We start from the raw sequence: 17,317 nt of genomic DNA on the forward strand, positions 1-17,317 counted from the left end.
TGTGTGTTGAATTTGTATGGTTTTCTTTCTCCTTAATCTCTTGATGGTGTGGTGCTTCAATGTCATTATTTTTCTGAAATGTCATTAGATTTGAAGCAATTGTGCCCAATAAATTTTTTGCGTCGCCATCAAATAGTACAAAAATTGTTGTAACACTTTGATCTAAAACCTTTAATTGAATTCTGAACCTAAAATAAGTATTGGGCTAGCAACTAATAATTTGATAGATGAGATTATAAAAAGTATATAGAGTTACTTTATTGTTGGATATTGTGGTGTTTGATTACATGTGCCACAAATGTAGTTGTTTCTTTTTTTATATGCTTTCTTCTGACACTTTTTACATTTAACATAGTTCCATCCTAATTTGTCATCAATTTCGTTTATAGTTGCTAAAATTGTGAAGATCTTTTCCTATTCCAATATTCAATTTATGTTATCATTAGGTATATGATATTTGAGTAAGTGTGAATGGATGATGCATGTTGTGATTTTTTTTCTGTCATACATGATCATCAGATTCTCATTGCATGGCCATTAGATCTTGGATAGTTATTCGATTTCTAATCGTTCTGCTTTGAAAGAATGATGCTCTATTGAGTAAGTTTGAGATGTGCAGTTCGGAAGTGTTTATTACCTTTAGTGAGTTATTTATAAAAATTAATAAATTAATTATTGCGGTTATAAATTTATTGTATTGTTTATAACGGTAAGATATAATAAATATAGGAATACGAATTCAATGTATTTAGATGTTACAAATTTATTGGATTTTATTTTTTAGTTTTATATATATATATATATATATATATATATATATATATATTGCTGATTTGAAAATAATAGTTGATTTGGCAAGAATTGAGTTGTTGATTTTAAAATTGTGCCAAATAATAATTATTCTAAAGTTGGCATGCAATTGACGTAGTCAGTGGCCTAAACTTATGGAGTTGTGGTCAATATGGGAGACTATGCCATTTGAGGTATAACTCATTGACAAAAATTAAAATGATTATAATAAACATAATTATAATAATAAAATATAATTTCCATTTTTTAAACTTTTAATTTATAAATTAATTGTTGCGGTTATAAATTTATTGTATTGTTTATAACGATAAGATATAATAAATATAAAAATATAAATTCAATATATTTGGAGGTTACAAATTTATTGGATTCTATTTTTTAGTTTTTTATTTGTATATTTTATTTTTTTGCTGATTTGAAAATAATAGTTGATTTGGCAAGAATTGAGTGGTTGATTTTAAAGTTGTGTCAAGTAAGCAATATTGCTGATATAGCATTAGTAAGAGGAAAGAAATGTCTCAAAAGTAATGTAGTGCCTGCTTATGTATCTCCTTTTATATATTAAGAATAGATAGATAGATAGATGTGTAAGTATAAAGCTCTTGGCAATAGAATCATTAATGGTCCAAACTAATAGCTCAAGTAAGAAAGCTGCAATACGGTTTTTCAATGAAAAAGCATTTTTTTACTACGTACACTTTTCTATCACAACTTCTGAACGACAGAAGAATCATGAGCACTACTACTCTACTAGTTAGATTGTAATTCCCTCTGAATTTTCGTCATTGTCAAGAAACTTCTAAGTTTTGGTATTTTGCACCCTTTTTCAATCAGTGATCAGCAGATTTCTCAAAAGTGGATTTAGACCTCATTGTATACTCTGCAACAAGTTGAGCAAAAGATGATGATCTATCCTCTAGCAATTTTGAAGGTGAATCATATTCCTCAATTAATCCTGCATCAAATTAATTTACAATGAAAAAATCAGAAAATGGGGGAATCAATAAGATACAATAGAGTTTAATTATGAATAATTGGTATTTGTTAGTTCTTACCTTGATGAAGAAGCAAGACCATATCACTGTCAAGACCAGAAGTGATTCTATGTGCAATGGTTATGACTGTTGAGTCGACGAAATGTAGCCTAAGAGTTTGTTGTATCAAATTGTCTGTAGCAGTATCAACTGATGCAGTCGCTTCATCGAGCACCAATACCTTGCTCTTCTTAAGCAACACCCTACCTAAGCACACCAATTGCCTCTGACCCATACTCCAATTTTCGCCATTCTCGCTAACTGCAGCAATAAGTTCAGGATAGAGGTGCTATTTCATCATGTTCATGAAAACTAGAATACTTACCCGACGAGTCCAACTTTCCTTCTTTTTGTCTAACTTCATCACCAAGCTGACACTTGTCCAGGGCCTGTAAAAGAGAAATCAAATGTTTAATCTTGAATAGAACTCTGTTTGTGCATCTATTTAACAAATAAAAGTACAAAACTAACCCACCTCCCATATTTGTTCATCTGTGTACTCTTCTAGAGGATCAAGATTATTTCTGACTGTCCCTTCAAACATGGTTGGATCTTGAGGAATAATGCTTAGTCTAGACCTCAAATCATGAAGTCCTATCGAAGAGATGTTGATGCCGTCAATCATAACTTCTCCTGTGGTTGGTTCAACAATTCGGAAGAGTGTTTGTATGAGAGTTGATTTACGACTTCCTGTTCTCCCAACAATCCCAGTTTTCAGTCCTCCGTGAAATGTGCATGTGAGGCCACGCAACACAAGTGGAAGGTGCGGAGCATAACGAACCTTCATGGACAATGAATTGTTACAACTATGGCACAAACATTTTATAAAATAATAAAACTATTAACATAAATTTAGAAGCTTGCATGGTGTCTTACAAAATATTATGATATATCTTTAACTACCTGCAAGTTATGTATATCAACCTCTCCATATGATGGCCAAGAAGGAGCTGGTCGATTTTCTTCTATAACAAGGGGAGGCTCACTAGGAATGGAAGTGTACTGAAGTATTCTTTCTACTGATATAATCTTGTTCTCCAAGTTACAAAGATTCCATATCACCCAAGCTTGTATCATGTTTAAATTAAGACCATACGTAACAGCTAAACCGGCAATGCCTTCAATCACAAAATTAGATGGAAAGAAAACAATTACATTTAATCCTTCATCACCTATGCAATTTGAATTTTTTTTTAATTGATAATAAATAGAATATTTGAATCATATACCTGGATCTATGACTCCTTGAGGAATAGATATCAAGAATATCAAGGAAAAGGCAAATGTGATAGAGGACAACATATCTAATCGGAAGCACAACCACTCCATAGCACCAGCAATATTAAACTTTGGCCGAGAGTAGCCATCGGTCAATTTCATATTTGTTTCCTGAAATCTAGACTGCTGATCAAAGCTTCTAATGGTTGATGTACCAGAAATTGTTTCAGCAAAGTGTTGAATGATTGGAGCTTTGCATACTCCAACTAAACGTGATAGTTCTCGAGCCGATGGTATATAGTATTGCTGCAGAATTACAGGTTAGTTAGGACCATATAAGATCACTTAATGGAGTCAAATCCTCTGCAAATTCAAATTTGGTAATATACACATCTTTATTATACCTGATACCATATGCTGGCTGCTATCATAGGTATAAAGACAATGAAAACTTGCCATGCAACTTGGGACATCACTGCTATAATTCCTACAAGCTGGATCATGGAGAAGGCGAACGAACCAATTTGATAAGGAATATCAGTATCTACTGCACTTTGGTCAGTAGAAGCCTGCATAGAACAGATAGCAGAACACTATTATATCCAAACTTTAAAAGCAATTCAGATACAAAAATCACATCTATCTTAAAAACTAAAAGAATGGAGTAGCAGTGTAGCACATACTCTGTTAAGGATTCGACCACTCGGAGTGGAATCAAAGAATGACATTGGGGAACGGAAGATGCAGAAATGCATTTTATTGAAAAGTATAGTAGCCGTCTTATAACCAGCCGTGGCAAGAAACATTGCTCTAGAAAGGATGCAAAATGCACTTCCAATGGCCAAAGCAACATAGACAGCCAAAAGAGTTGTTCCTTCAACAGGTGGCTCCACATCTTGTGAGACTGGAGTTGCCCAAGCCATCCAATAGTTGCTTCCAATTTGGAGAACTTGGAAGAGAATCTGAGACAACAATATGAAAGGAACGAGAGCTCCTCCATACGCCATCGTGATGTATCTCCAATAGACTGAAAGTCCAACTCTACCTTTCTCCCTTTCTTCTTCCTGAACAAGCTGCCCTTTTGGCTCATCTTTCTCATCTGTTTTACCATTTTGCTCGTATCCGTTTACCTCTTTTACTTTAATACTTCCATTAGCACTAGAAACACTTCCATCTTCCATGGTGCTTATTTCATCTGATGTTGTTCCTCCATCCAAAGACTCGAGTGTAGACAACGCTTTCTTGTGTGCACCAACAAGTTCCATGAAATCATTCCCACTGTTAAGCAAGTCATTATACTTTCCACATTGAGTAATCTTCCCATCTTTCATGACCTAACAACAAGGCATTATACTCACCAAAATAAGATCAGCAGCTGGCAAGAACTCTACTTGATGAGTAACATATACTACTGTCTTTGAACTTAGTTGGCCAAGCAAGCTTCCTGCCATACACAAACAAAATAGAAAAACTCAGTTATTAAAATAGTTATGGATGATGTGTAAGTAATCATGTTGGGAGAACTAAATTATAGAAGACTTGAGTTACCTTAAAGAGGTGAGATCCTGTATGAGCATCCACAGCACTAAAAGGATCATCAAACAAATATATATCAGCATCTTGGTAAAGGGCACGAGCAATTTGTATTCTTTGTTTCTGTCCTCCACTCAAATTGATACCGCGTTCTCCTATAACTGTCTGATCACCAAAGGACAAAACTTCTACATCCTTCTTCAAGCAACAAGATTCAAGTACCTTCTCATACCTTTCCCTATCCATCTCCTGTCCAAACAATATATTATCCTCTATCTTTCCGCTTTGTATCCATGGAGACTGAGCAACATAGGCCTTTGTTCCACACACCTTCAAGATACCTGATTTCTTTGGCACTTCTCCTAATATACAGGAAAGTAACGTAGACTTGCCTGATCCTACAGTACCACAAACAGCAACCCTCATGCCATGTAGAACTGTGAGATTTATGTTCTTCAATGTTGCATTCGGTGCAGATAAATCCCAAGAGAAATTTCCATCTACCACTTCAATTGCTTTATCAGAAGAACCGCGAGGAAGCCTCTCTACAACGTCGGACTGCAAGTCGTCAAGTCGAAGGAATGATGAGATCCTATCAACGGAAACCTTAGTTTGTGCTATCATTGAAATTGTATCTTGAAGATTATATATAGGCTCTTGAAGAATCCGGAAGGTAGCAAGTGCAGACAAGATCTTCCCTGATTCAAGTGGAATCCCCATAAGCATACAAGTTCCAAAAGTAGCCACAGATACAAATGTTGGAGCACCCCAGAACACAAATGTGGTCATGGCTGATGTATAAACAAATTTCTTTAACCAGCCCTTCTCGGTTTTCCTGAGTTCAGTTATCTTAGCCAGAAACTTCATTTCCCACCCTTGAAGTTTGAGAATCCTCATGTTCCTGAGAATCTCTGATGTTGCCTTCATTCTTATATCTTTTGAATCCATCAACTTATCCTGATATTTTTCTTGCAATGATCCCAAGGGGACATTTGCCAACATTACAACAATGGTTGCAACAAATGCAGCAATTGAAGCAAGGCCAAGGCTTTTATACAAAATCAACAAGGCTAAAGAAATTTGCAGAGCTACCATCCACAAATCATGAATGTACCAACTGAAGACACCAATTCTATCAGCATCAACTGACATGAAGTTGATTACTTCCCCGGAAGTATGGCCTTGCTTTGATTGACATGAAAGTGTCAATGATTTATTATAGATCATGGTCACAAGTAGTGCTCGCATTCGAAGTCCAATTTGCTGCAACCTAAAGAACCAATGCCTCTGAGTCAAACACTCAACAAGCTTCGCCAAGAAAAATGTATAAACCAAAACATAGCCCTGATTCTCATATAGCCTTTGTCCATCAAGGTATTGAACAAAAGCAACAATGAGATAAGGACCAACATAAGAAGCCAAAGTGTTCAACAATGCAAGAACTGCTGTGAAGAGAATCTCCTTCCATTCCGAGATTATCAACAACTTCACCAACTTAATTGTGGTCAAATTGTTAACTGCACCACAATCTGCCTCCACCTTTTCTCTGAATTTCGGAAAGGCTCGAACCACACTATCGCTGCTATCTAGTTGTGGCACATCCTCAAGGTCCAAGGTCTTCTTATTGCCAACAGCAATAAGAGGACCAACCCAAGAGAATGTAAGAATGCTGAAATTCCAGCATTTGAATAAGGGGTAACAGTTTCAGCCCCTTTCTTATTATCACTAACATGGGCATCACCATTCAATAGAGTCTCCTCAAGAGTGCTAAATTCACACTCATTCCTCACAAAACACACAAAGTAGCAGAAGAATAAACCCACACAAGCTGAAACTACTTCAGAAACTAAGTACTGAGCAGGTAAAGCCACATGTTTTTCATACACAAGAACAATGTCTACTACAAAACAATAACAAAAAACAAACAGGTAGAAGACACACCAAGTTCTAAAGAGTAATGGAAATCTTCTATCACCTGAACTGAAGAAGAAGAAGAAACCTTTTTGTAAGCAAACACCAACAACACCCCAAGCCAGAGCTTTGAGTGCCAAATCCAAAAGAGTCACGAGCTCTTCTTCTGACCAACCACTTCTATACCAATAGAAGTAATTAGAGACATAGAATAAGGTTAAATGCTGAAACAAAAACAGAACAAAACAGAGCCTTTTTATTATAATTAGTCTTATTAGACTCATATCCAGTAGCAGAAGCTCCCACTCTGACTTTCTTCCAAATCCACAACACCAAAATCACCACCACCAATAAGAGGTGGAGGAAGCTCGAGAAAGCATGAAGAAAGAGTGGTTGGAGGAGAAAAGAAACGGTGGCAGAGTTCACAGAAAACATAGTGTAGTTACTTATTACGTGTACGAAAAAAGGAATAGAATTAAAACAGGAAAAAAGAAAGGTGCTTCTTTGATTGAAGTTCTGTGAAGCTCTGCCAAAAGGGTGTCAGAAAGTAGCAAAATTTTCTGAGTTTTTGAGAAAATAAGATTTTGTTTGAGGCTATAAATAAAGCAGCTATCATATAGTGTGAAGTCAAAGAATGAAGAGAGAGAGAGAGTCAAATGAGTGAAAAGAAGGTTCCTTGGAAAAAGGGAAAACGTGGTGGCCAAGGAAGAACGAAGGAATCAAGGAAGGAGATTCGAACTGAGTCAGAAAAGGAAAAACAGTGGTGGCTAATTTTCCCAGGAAAAAAAGAGAGAGAAAGAAAAAAAAAACAGTTTCAGAAAGTGACAGAAAAGAGATGCAAACAGAGAGAGTGTGTTTGTTTTGGCGCTTGTTATTTTTTATGTGGGAGAGAGAGAAGTGTATAACAAGAAGGTGGGAACAGAAGTGTGTTTTACATTGGTATGGGGTTAACAAATCGGATGCACCGATTTGTTTGTTTTATTTTTTTTTCAAACAAACAATTACAAATCGAACGGTTCGATTTGTGAATTCGAAAAAAAAATATTTTAATGTTGAAATCGAACCGTCCGATTTCTATTTTAAAAAATAAAAAAAAATAAAAAATGCAAAACGGACCCTCCGATTTGTAGTTAATCTTTTCCTCCATATTAGCCCTATTTATTAATAATAATTTTATAGTGTATTTTAAAGATATATATGTTGGCTAAATTTTTTAATTAATTAAAATAAGACACTCAATTAAATTATTACTAATAAAAATGCAAAGTAGATAAACTTGCTTTAATAAAACTGAATTGGATTTTTTTTCATATGTGTTATTATTATTATTATTATTATTATTATTATTATTATTATTATTATTATATGAGTGTCATTATTTTGAAGTAGTAATAATTCTCTCTTTAAGAAATAATGTATAAATGTATGATTGACGGATTGAGTGTTAATATAAAAGTTTTAACTTATATTTAAATTAAATCCAAATATTATATATATAATATTGATAAGCCTTTAATTTTTTTTACACTTAATATGATTGTTTATTAAATTAAGAAAAAATTTAGAGATCAACACTTTTATTAAAATCTAATCAGTACTTAATCAGTAAAAAAATAAATAATTTTATATTATTAGATATAATTTTATATCATTAAAAATATTAATAATAAATTCATAACTAATTAATAGTTACAAATAACAAAATTTACTGTCCTACCGTCCTAGTACTTCTCTTAAATTAAATAAACCTGTACGACAAATTTATCGGCCAGAATATGAATTTTATAATAAAATTTTTTAAAATTTAAGTAAGGATATGAATTTGAATTTTTAAAATTTAAGTAATGATATGAATTTGAATTTTAAATGATATAATACACTTTTGTATAGCAATTTCTTTTCTAATATTCCAAACTCGTTTAAACATTCTTATAAGAAAAAGCTATTTTCTAATTCACATTTATGAGTGAAATATTAATTATTTCCGGAAAAATAAATAAATAAAATAAAATAACACCTACATTAGCCAGAAGCTCATCAATAATGCATGCATGCATGATGAATGGTAAATGGTTGGCGATTATGATTCATGCATGAGTGATCTTATTTCCTTTTTGCTGCATGTGACATGCGTGCCACGCATGTATGCTTATGATACAGTACAATATCATATGATATTAATTAATTTCCATAATAATATATTGAAGCATCAAATCTTTCAGAATAAATCATAATATTTATGTAGTTTATATATAGTTTATTCATTTGATGCTGCTGTTGATTGCTGAATTATCCTTCCAGAAGGAATAACTATGGATTTATTTTGGATTACCTAACGTGGTATATATTAATTAAGTTATTGACACTGTCTGCATGACTGCATGCGTGGAGAATTGTCTCACGAAATGAAAATGATTATTATTAAATATTAATGACTTTGATTATATATAAAAAAGATTATTGTTAATGACTTTTAAGTTTTAAAGCTAAAGGGAGCCTTACTCTTAGCTTCGTCAATTTCGATTTAACGAGAAATATTAGGTCAGTAATTTTAGTGTGTTGTAACTATTAATTGGTTATTAATAATATTTTTAATAGTGTGAAATTATATCTAATAATAAAAAATCACTTATTTTTGTTTTGATGGTTAAATATTGACCAAATAACACTAAAATTACTGACTCTTAGACTTTTCTTTATTTTAAAACCGGAATTTGTTGATGAATTCTAATAAGTTGTATTGAAGATGTATATACTCAACAAAAATAATTATTATTTGAATCTATGAATTCATCAAAATTGTTAGATATCAATAATTTTTTTTGTAGAGGATAAAATACCGATATTATAAATATCACAAACAATAAAAGTAACTAAAATGTTAATATTTATATTTTGAATTCAAGCTTAATAATTATGTTATTAACGCAATAAACAAATAATCAAGCTTAATATTTATGGTATATAAAAATGTTATTCGTACACTAAAATCAGTCACTAAATTAAAATCAGTTTTCAATGTATTTATATAAATACATATATAATTTAGCTTAGTTTTAATATATATTTATATTTTAATACATATTTTATACTAATAACTAATTTTGATAACTGATTTTAGTTTACAACGTAATATAGTTGATATTATTATACGAATATTTAATGACTAATTTTGTATATATAAATAGTACAATTATTATTAAAAAATATTAAAAAATTATCAGAATTTATTATTTTTAATCATTAATATTTAAAAATATGAAATAAAATATATTGTTATATTATTAAATTAAAAAAATTAAATTAATAATTAAAAATAATAAATTCTTATAACTTATAATATTTTTTTATTATTATTAATTTATGAATTTATCATCGTAAAGTGAGTGGACTATAGTCTATATATATGATTCAGTTTTCGTTGTCATGATCCCCTCAAATACAGCCAAAAGTAGCAGTGTAGTTTGGACTTCAAAACAAATATATTTTGAGCATGATGTTGATATCTTGTATATATATAAGTAATTATTCAAAAATCATAGAAACCGCAATTAATGCAACTATGCAAGGTCACAGCGTCACCTTTTTCTAGCAATCTCAGTCTGATAGATGATTTAATATTCACAATTTTGGCTGCTAACAACCATACCCCACAACCAAAAACAGTGGTCTAAGAGCCAAAATTTCCAAATTCCTTGATCATCACATCTAGAAATTTCCTCAATTTTTTTAAATGGATAATGTTAAAAAAAAAAAACAACCAAAATTTATTTTATTTAGTCTTTATTAATTATTATTAATTGTTAAATAAGATAAGTTATAATTATTTTTTATTAATTTTTTTTGTTACTAAACGTTTTCGTTTTAAGAGAGAGAGAATTAAATAATGTTACTCAAATTCAATCTAATCCGGCCAATGTTTATTACAAGTTGGTTAATAATAATAATTTAGACCTCGTATCTACTATCACAAAATCTTCAATCTTTTGTTGCTATTGACGATTGTGTTCATAGTTGGAAATTTTATATGCAATATGTCTCTTTTGAAATTAACTTTTCCCATGCCAAAAATTCAAACTTAAAAGCATTTACTAAGAACAATCATATTATTTGTAAATAAAAATTTTATTATTGGTATAAATTATATTAAAATAAAAAATATAAATAAAAATATATTAAATTACATAGATAAATATATACAAATACATAATGATTAATTTAATAGCTAACTTTTTTAATATAATATAATATTTTTGTATTAAGAAAAATTAAAAAGTTAAAGAATACATATAAGACTTCAACTCCAACTAAATTTCTTATTTAATTTTATAAATAATGGCATATATTATGATTATCATTAATAGAAGTTTTCAATTTCTTAGTTAATAAATATATAAAAAATACATTGTAAACTTAAACTTTGTATATCTTTTATAAAAAAAAATTAATTAATAACTTTAAATGTGTACTTAGGACAAAAGCCTTTAAAAAACACCAAATATATCTCTCTCTAAATTTTAATTTCAAATTAAACTTTAGAGTTGCACTTTTCAGATATTTGCATTTATGTGTGTTGGGTAGATTAGATATGGGCCAAGAAAGAGACAGCCCAACATATGACCCATTATAGGCCCATCAGAGCTTCATTACATCTAACATGAACTGAGTGCAAGTTATGAAACAAATTACATTAACTGATTTAACAGATTTCTCAAAAGAATCTTCATTGATCAACATATTTATCAAAACTTGACTTGGACCTAGTGGAATATTCTGCCACAAGTTGGGAAAAAGAAGAACACCTATCCTCTAGCAATTTTGAAGGTGACTCATACTCTTCAATGACTCCTGCATTATATAAATGGACAATGAAAAATCAGAAAATAGCAGATAAAAAAAAGAGTTTAATTAGGAATAATAGGCACTTTATAGTTCTTGCCTTGATGAAGAAGCAAGACCATATTGCTGTCAAGAACAGAAGTGATTCTATGCGCAATGGTTATGACTGTAGAGTCAGCAAAATGCAGCTTAAGAGTTTGTTGAATCAAATTGTCTGTAGCAGTATCAACTGATGCAGTTGCTTCATCAAGAACCAATATCTTGCTCTTCTTTAGCAGCACCCTACCTAGGCACACCAATTGCCTCTGTCCCATGCTCCAATTTTCGCCATTCTCGCTAACTGCACATTAACAAGAAAGGGTTGAAGTACTATATAGAGGTAATCAAGATCAAGAGATCACCTAAGCTATAAAGGTTAGGTAAATTTAAATCACCATGTTCAAGAGAACTTAAACACAAACCTGGAGAGTCCAACTTTCCTTTTCTTTCTAACTTCATCTCCAAGTTGACACTTATCTAAGGCCTATACATAAAAGAATGTAAATGTGAGAATGTAATGACTTTATTCTTTTTATCTGTCACTTTGGTTGAATGTACAATTATTAAGAAACTTGTATTAAAACTAATATATCTTTAATGAAAAGAGAAGACAATAGAATAATTAACTCTTTTATAGATTAAGAGGATAATTAATAATTTAAAAACAAACTTTAAGTGTTTAACAAACTAAACCAACCTCCCAAATTTGTTCATCAGTGTACTCTTCAAGAGGGTCCAAATTGTTTCTAACTGTCCCTTCAAACATGGTTGGATCTTGAGGAATAATGCCAAGTCTAGACCTCAAATCATGAAGTCCTACTGAAGATATGTTGATGCCATCAATCATAACTCTCCCAGCAGCTGGTTCGACAATTCGGAATAGAGTTTGTATGAGAGTTGATTTACCACTTCCTGTTCTTCCAACAATCCCAGTTTTCAGTCCTCCATAAAATGTGCATGAGATTCCGCGCAACACAAGTGGAAGGTGTGAAGCATAACGAACCTTCATGAATCATTTCAAATATGGCACAATTTATAATGTTTTAGAAGCTAATTTCTAAGAGAAGTAACAATAACTTGTGTCGCAAGAAACAAAACAATTTCTTAAAATACCTGCAAGTTTTGTATATCAACCTCACCATATAATGGCCAAGAAGGATCTGGTCTATTTTCTTCTACAAGGGGAGGCTCACTAGGAACACAAGTATACTGCATAATCCTTTCGACCGATATGATCTTGTTCTCTAAGCGGCAAAGATTCCATACAACCCAAGCTTGCACCATGTTTAAATTTAGTCCATAGGTAACAGCTAAACCAGCAATGCCTTCAATCACAAAATTAGATAAAAGTGAAAAAGGATACATAGAAGTTAAAGTTCTTCATTAATATGCAGAGTAACCTTTGAATTGTTTGCAAAATATCATAGTTATGTTGTTACATACTTGGATTTATGACTCCTTTTGGAATAGATACCAAGAATATCAAGGAAACTGCAAATGTGATTGAAGACAACATATCTAAGCGAAAGCACAACCATTCCATAGCACCAGTAACATTGAATTTCGGCTGAGAATATCCGTCTGAAAGTTCCATATTTGTCTCCTGAAATCTGGACTGCTGATCAAAGCTTCTAATTGTTGATGCACCAGAGATTGTTTCAGTAAAGTGTTGAATCACTGGCGCTTTGCATACTCCAACTAAGCGCGATAGTTCTCGCACTGCTGGTAAGTAATATTGCTGCAGAAAATTTAAGTTCAGCACTACATATATTAGTTCAAGATCATCCATAATATCACATTGTAAAATCAAGTTTTTCTGCAAAATGATGTTACCTGGTACCATATGCTGGCTGCAATGACAGGTATGAATACAAAGAAAACTTGCCATGCAACTTGAGACATCACTGCTATGATTCCAAGAAGCTGTATGAGAGTGAAGGCTACTGAACAAATTTGATTTGGAATGTCAGTATCAACAGCACTTTGGTCAGTAGAAGCCTGCATTAATAAATGTTGTATGAAATGTTATAATGAGATATAAGTACACAAATTATACCTCAAAAATTAACCATGGAAGGAAGAGAAAAAGATAAAGGGTCAAAAGAATGGAACATCACATACTCTATTGAGAATTCTACCACTTGGAGTAGAATCAAAGAATGACATCGGTGCGCGGAAAATGCAGAAGTGCATCTTATTGAATAGCAGTGTAGCAGTTTTGTAACCGGCAGTAACAAGAAGCATAGCTCTAGCAAGAATGCAGAAAGAACTTCCAATAGCCAAAGCAACATAAACAAGTATAAGAGTTGATCCTTCAACAGGTGATGGATCCACATCTTGTGAGATTGGTGTTGCCCAAGTCATCCAATAGTTGCTTCCAATTTGGAGAGTTTGGAACAGAATCTGAGCCAACAATATGAAAGGAACAAGAATCCCTCTATATGCTGTGGTGATGTATTTCCAATATATCAAAAACCCAACTTTACCTTTCTCTCTTTCTTCTTCTTGAACTAGCTGGCCTTTTGGCTCACTATTACCAATTTGATCATCTTTTCTTGCCTCTTTTTGTTTCATAACATGAGCATTAGAGACACTAATATCTTGTTCAAAGGTACTTGTTGAATCAAGTGTGGACAAAGCTTTTTTATGTGCACCAACAAGTTCCATAAAATTAGTTCCATTGTTAAGCAATTCAATATACTTTCCACATTGAGTAATTTTTCCATTTTTCATGACCTAACAACAAGGCATAACAACATCAAGGGTAGTAACTAATGAAAACCACTTTTTGAATAAATGGCAATAAAATTCCAGAATCAATTTCCAACCATGCTTTTTCACTTTCCTTCTATTCAATTAACTAGTAGCATAAAAATTGTCATACAATATTAAGTTCCTAGAAATTAATCTCATAAGATTATAAGAACATATACTCACCAATATAAGATCAGCAGCAGGTAAGAACTCTACTTGATGAGTAACATAAACTATTGTGTTTGAACTCAAATGGCCTAACAAACATTCCTGTCAATCTACAAATAAATTAGAAAAAGATTAGTTAAAAAAAGTTATTCATATTTTTAAATTATGCATAAGAGACCAGATCATAGTGACACGATAAATAACAGAAAAAGTGTTACTTTAAAGAGATGAGAACCTGTATGAGCATCAACAGCACTAAAAGGATCATCAAATAGATATATATCAGAATCTTGATATAAAGCACGAGCTATTTGAATCCTTTGTTTTTGTCCACCACTCAAATTTATCCCACGTTCACCTATACTTGTTTGGTCCCCAAATGACAAAGTCTCAAGATCCTTCTTCAAGGAACAAACTTCAAGAACCTACTCATACTTTTCCCTATCCATCTTCTTACCAAACAATATATTGTCTTCAATTTTCCTACTTTGTATCCATGGTGATTGAGCAACATATGCTTTCTTACCACACACTTATAGAGTTCCTGAAACCTTTGGTACTTCTCCTAATATACAAGAGAGTAATGTAGATTTTCCTGATCCAACAGTGCCACAAACAGCAACTTTCATGCCATGAAAAACACTTAGATTTATGTTCTTCAATGTTGTAACTGAAGAAGATAAATCCCAAGAGAAGTTTCCATTAGTTACTTCAATAGCTTTATCAGAAGTACCTAATGGAAGCTTCTCTACAACATCGAATTGCAAGTCTTCGAGGCGAAGGAACGACGAAATCCTATCAAGAGAAACCTTAGTTTGTGCAATCATTGAAATTGTTTCTGGAAGATTGTATATAGGCTCTTGAAGAATTCTGAATGTAGCAAGTGCTGTTAAGATTTTCCCTGATTCAAGTGGAATCCCTACAAGCATGCAGGTGCCGAAAGTAACAACAGAAACAAATGTTGGAGCACCCCAAAACACAAATGTGGTCATGGCTGAAGTGTAAACAAAGTTTTTTAGCCACATTTGTTCAGTTTTTCTGAGTTGAGTTATCTTAGATAGAAACTTCATTTCCCATCCTTGTAATTTGAGGATCCTCATGTTCCTAAGAACCTCTGATGTTGCCTTCATTCTTGTATCTTTTGATTCCATCAACTTTGTTTGGAACTTCTCTTGCAATGATCCTAAAGGGACATTTGCCAACATTACAAAAACTGTTGCAAAAAATGCAGCAATTGAAGCAATGCCAAGATTCTTATACAAAATCAACAATGCTAATGAAACTTGCAATACTACTAGCCATAAATCATGCATGTACCAACTGAAAACACCGATTCTTTCAGCATCAACCGTCATCAAGTTGATTGTCTCCCCTGAAGTATGTCCCTTTTTTGATTGACAAGAAAGGGTCAATGATTTGTTATAGATCATTGTCACAAGCAGTGCTCTGATTCGGATTCCGATTTGCTGCAACTTAAAGAACCAATGCCTTTGTGAAAGACATTCAACAATCTTTGCTACAAAAAATACAGAAACCAAAACATAGCCCTGATTTTCATAGAGTTGTTTTCCATCAAGAAACTGAACAAAAGCATCAATAAGATAAGGACCAACATAAGAAGCAAAAGTGTTCAACAATGCAAGAAATGCAGTTAACAGAATCTCTTTCCATGCTGAAACTATTAACAATTTCACAAGCTTAAGAGTGGTTATGTGGTTTGTTCCACCACAATCTGCTTCAACCTTTTCCTTGAAAGATGGAAAAGCTTCAACAACACTATCTCCGGAATCTAGTTGTGGAACATCCTCAAGGTCTAAAATTTTCTTATTACCAAGAGCTATAAGAGAACCAATCCAAGAGAATGTTAAAATGCTGAAAATTCCAGCATTCGAATAAGGCGTAACGGTTTCTCCCCCTCTATTAGTCTCTTTTTTCTCCATGGAAGAAGCATGATCATCAGCATTCAATAGAGGTTCCTCAATGGTGCTGATATCTTCACACTCATCATTCTTCACAAAACACATAACATAACAGAAAAACAAGCCAACAAGAGTAGCTACCACATCAGAAACTATGCACTGAGGTGGTAAAGGAACATGTTTATTGTATAGAATAAGAACAATGGTGTCCACTAAATTCTGAATAGTAGTAAGGGAAATCTTCTATGATCATTATGCATGGAAATACCAAGAACACCCCAAGAAACGGTTTTGAGACCCAAATCCAAAAGGGTAAAAAGCTTTACTTGTGTCAAACTAGTTCTATACCAAATGAAGTAGTTGATGAGAGAGAGGAAAAGGTTGAAAGCTGAAAAACCAACAGAACAAAACAGAGTCTTTTGAAACAAAGCTTTATTATTATTATTAGTTTTCTTATCTTTGGATTCTACTGTGATGATCCTCTTACAAAGCAATGGCACCAAAACCATTGCCAACAATAGAAGATGGAAAAAGGAAGACAAGGCATGAAGGAAAATGGGTTTGAGTAGAAAACAAGTGGGAGAGTGCATGAGAGAAGAAAATAAAGATGAAACAAACCACATTGCTTAGTTGTATGAAGCAATCAAACACAAACAAGCAATGAGGCTTATTATGAGGAAAAATGAGAAACTCTATAGAGGTATATAAAGGAGTTCTAACTTGTAAGAAATGTGAAACTCGTGTGAAATGAAAAGGTGAATTATAGAAGGGAAAAAGAAAGCAAAGAGAGTTAAAGGGTTAAAGGAGAAAAGGAGGGTGATAACTGATAAAGGTGTTGCCCCATGCATGGATAAAGCTATATATACGTCAAAGTTTCACATTGATTATAAGAACATATTAAATAAACATTTGTATAATAATTATAGGAGGTTCTTATAGTTTTTGGTTAAATATACTTTGTATATTATATAGTAGTAGTAATAATAAAAGTGACATAGTATAAAGAGGCTCAAGAGATTCTTTGCATGCTTTAGTTTAATTGGAAAAAAAGGGGGTTTCTTTGCATTGGTTGTCACCTAACGTTTTTGATTA

At 32.4% G+C, this 17,317-nt stretch overlaps 1 protein-coding gene and 1 pseudogene across 1 annotated transcript; both read right to left on the reverse strand.

Moving 5' to 3' along the window:
* Window positions 1-1,324: 1,324 nt before the first annotated feature.
* On the reverse strand, window positions 1,325-7,089 carry LOC112764715 (ABC transporter C family member 3). The gene is given in 11 exon segments (XM_072223046.1): window positions 1,325-1,765; window positions 1,866-2,105; window positions 2,170-2,233; window positions 2,320-2,625; window positions 2,748-2,962; window positions 3,074-3,368; window positions 3,467-3,631; window positions 3,746-4,502; window positions 4,606-6,268; window positions 6,271-6,710; window positions 6,712-7,089. Coding segments are annotated over 11 exon segments (4,500 nt in total). The 5' UTR covers window positions 6,942-7,089; the 3' UTR covers window positions 1,325-1,640.
* A 3,907-nt stretch (window positions 7,090-10,996) lies between these two features.
* Window positions 10,997-17,066, reverse strand: LOC112766421 (ABC transporter C family member 3-like; annotated as a pseudogene).
* Window positions 17,067-17,317: the final 251 nt, after the last annotated feature.

The sequence above is a fragment of the Arachis hypogaea genome, chromosome 17, assembly GCF_003086295.3.
Source record: "Arachis hypogaea cultivar Tifrunner chromosome 17, arahy.Tifrunner.gnm2.J5K5, whole genome shotgun sequence".
In the NCBI taxonomy this organism is placed as follows: Eukaryota; Viridiplantae; Streptophyta; class Magnoliopsida; order Fabales; family Fabaceae; genus Arachis; species Arachis hypogaea.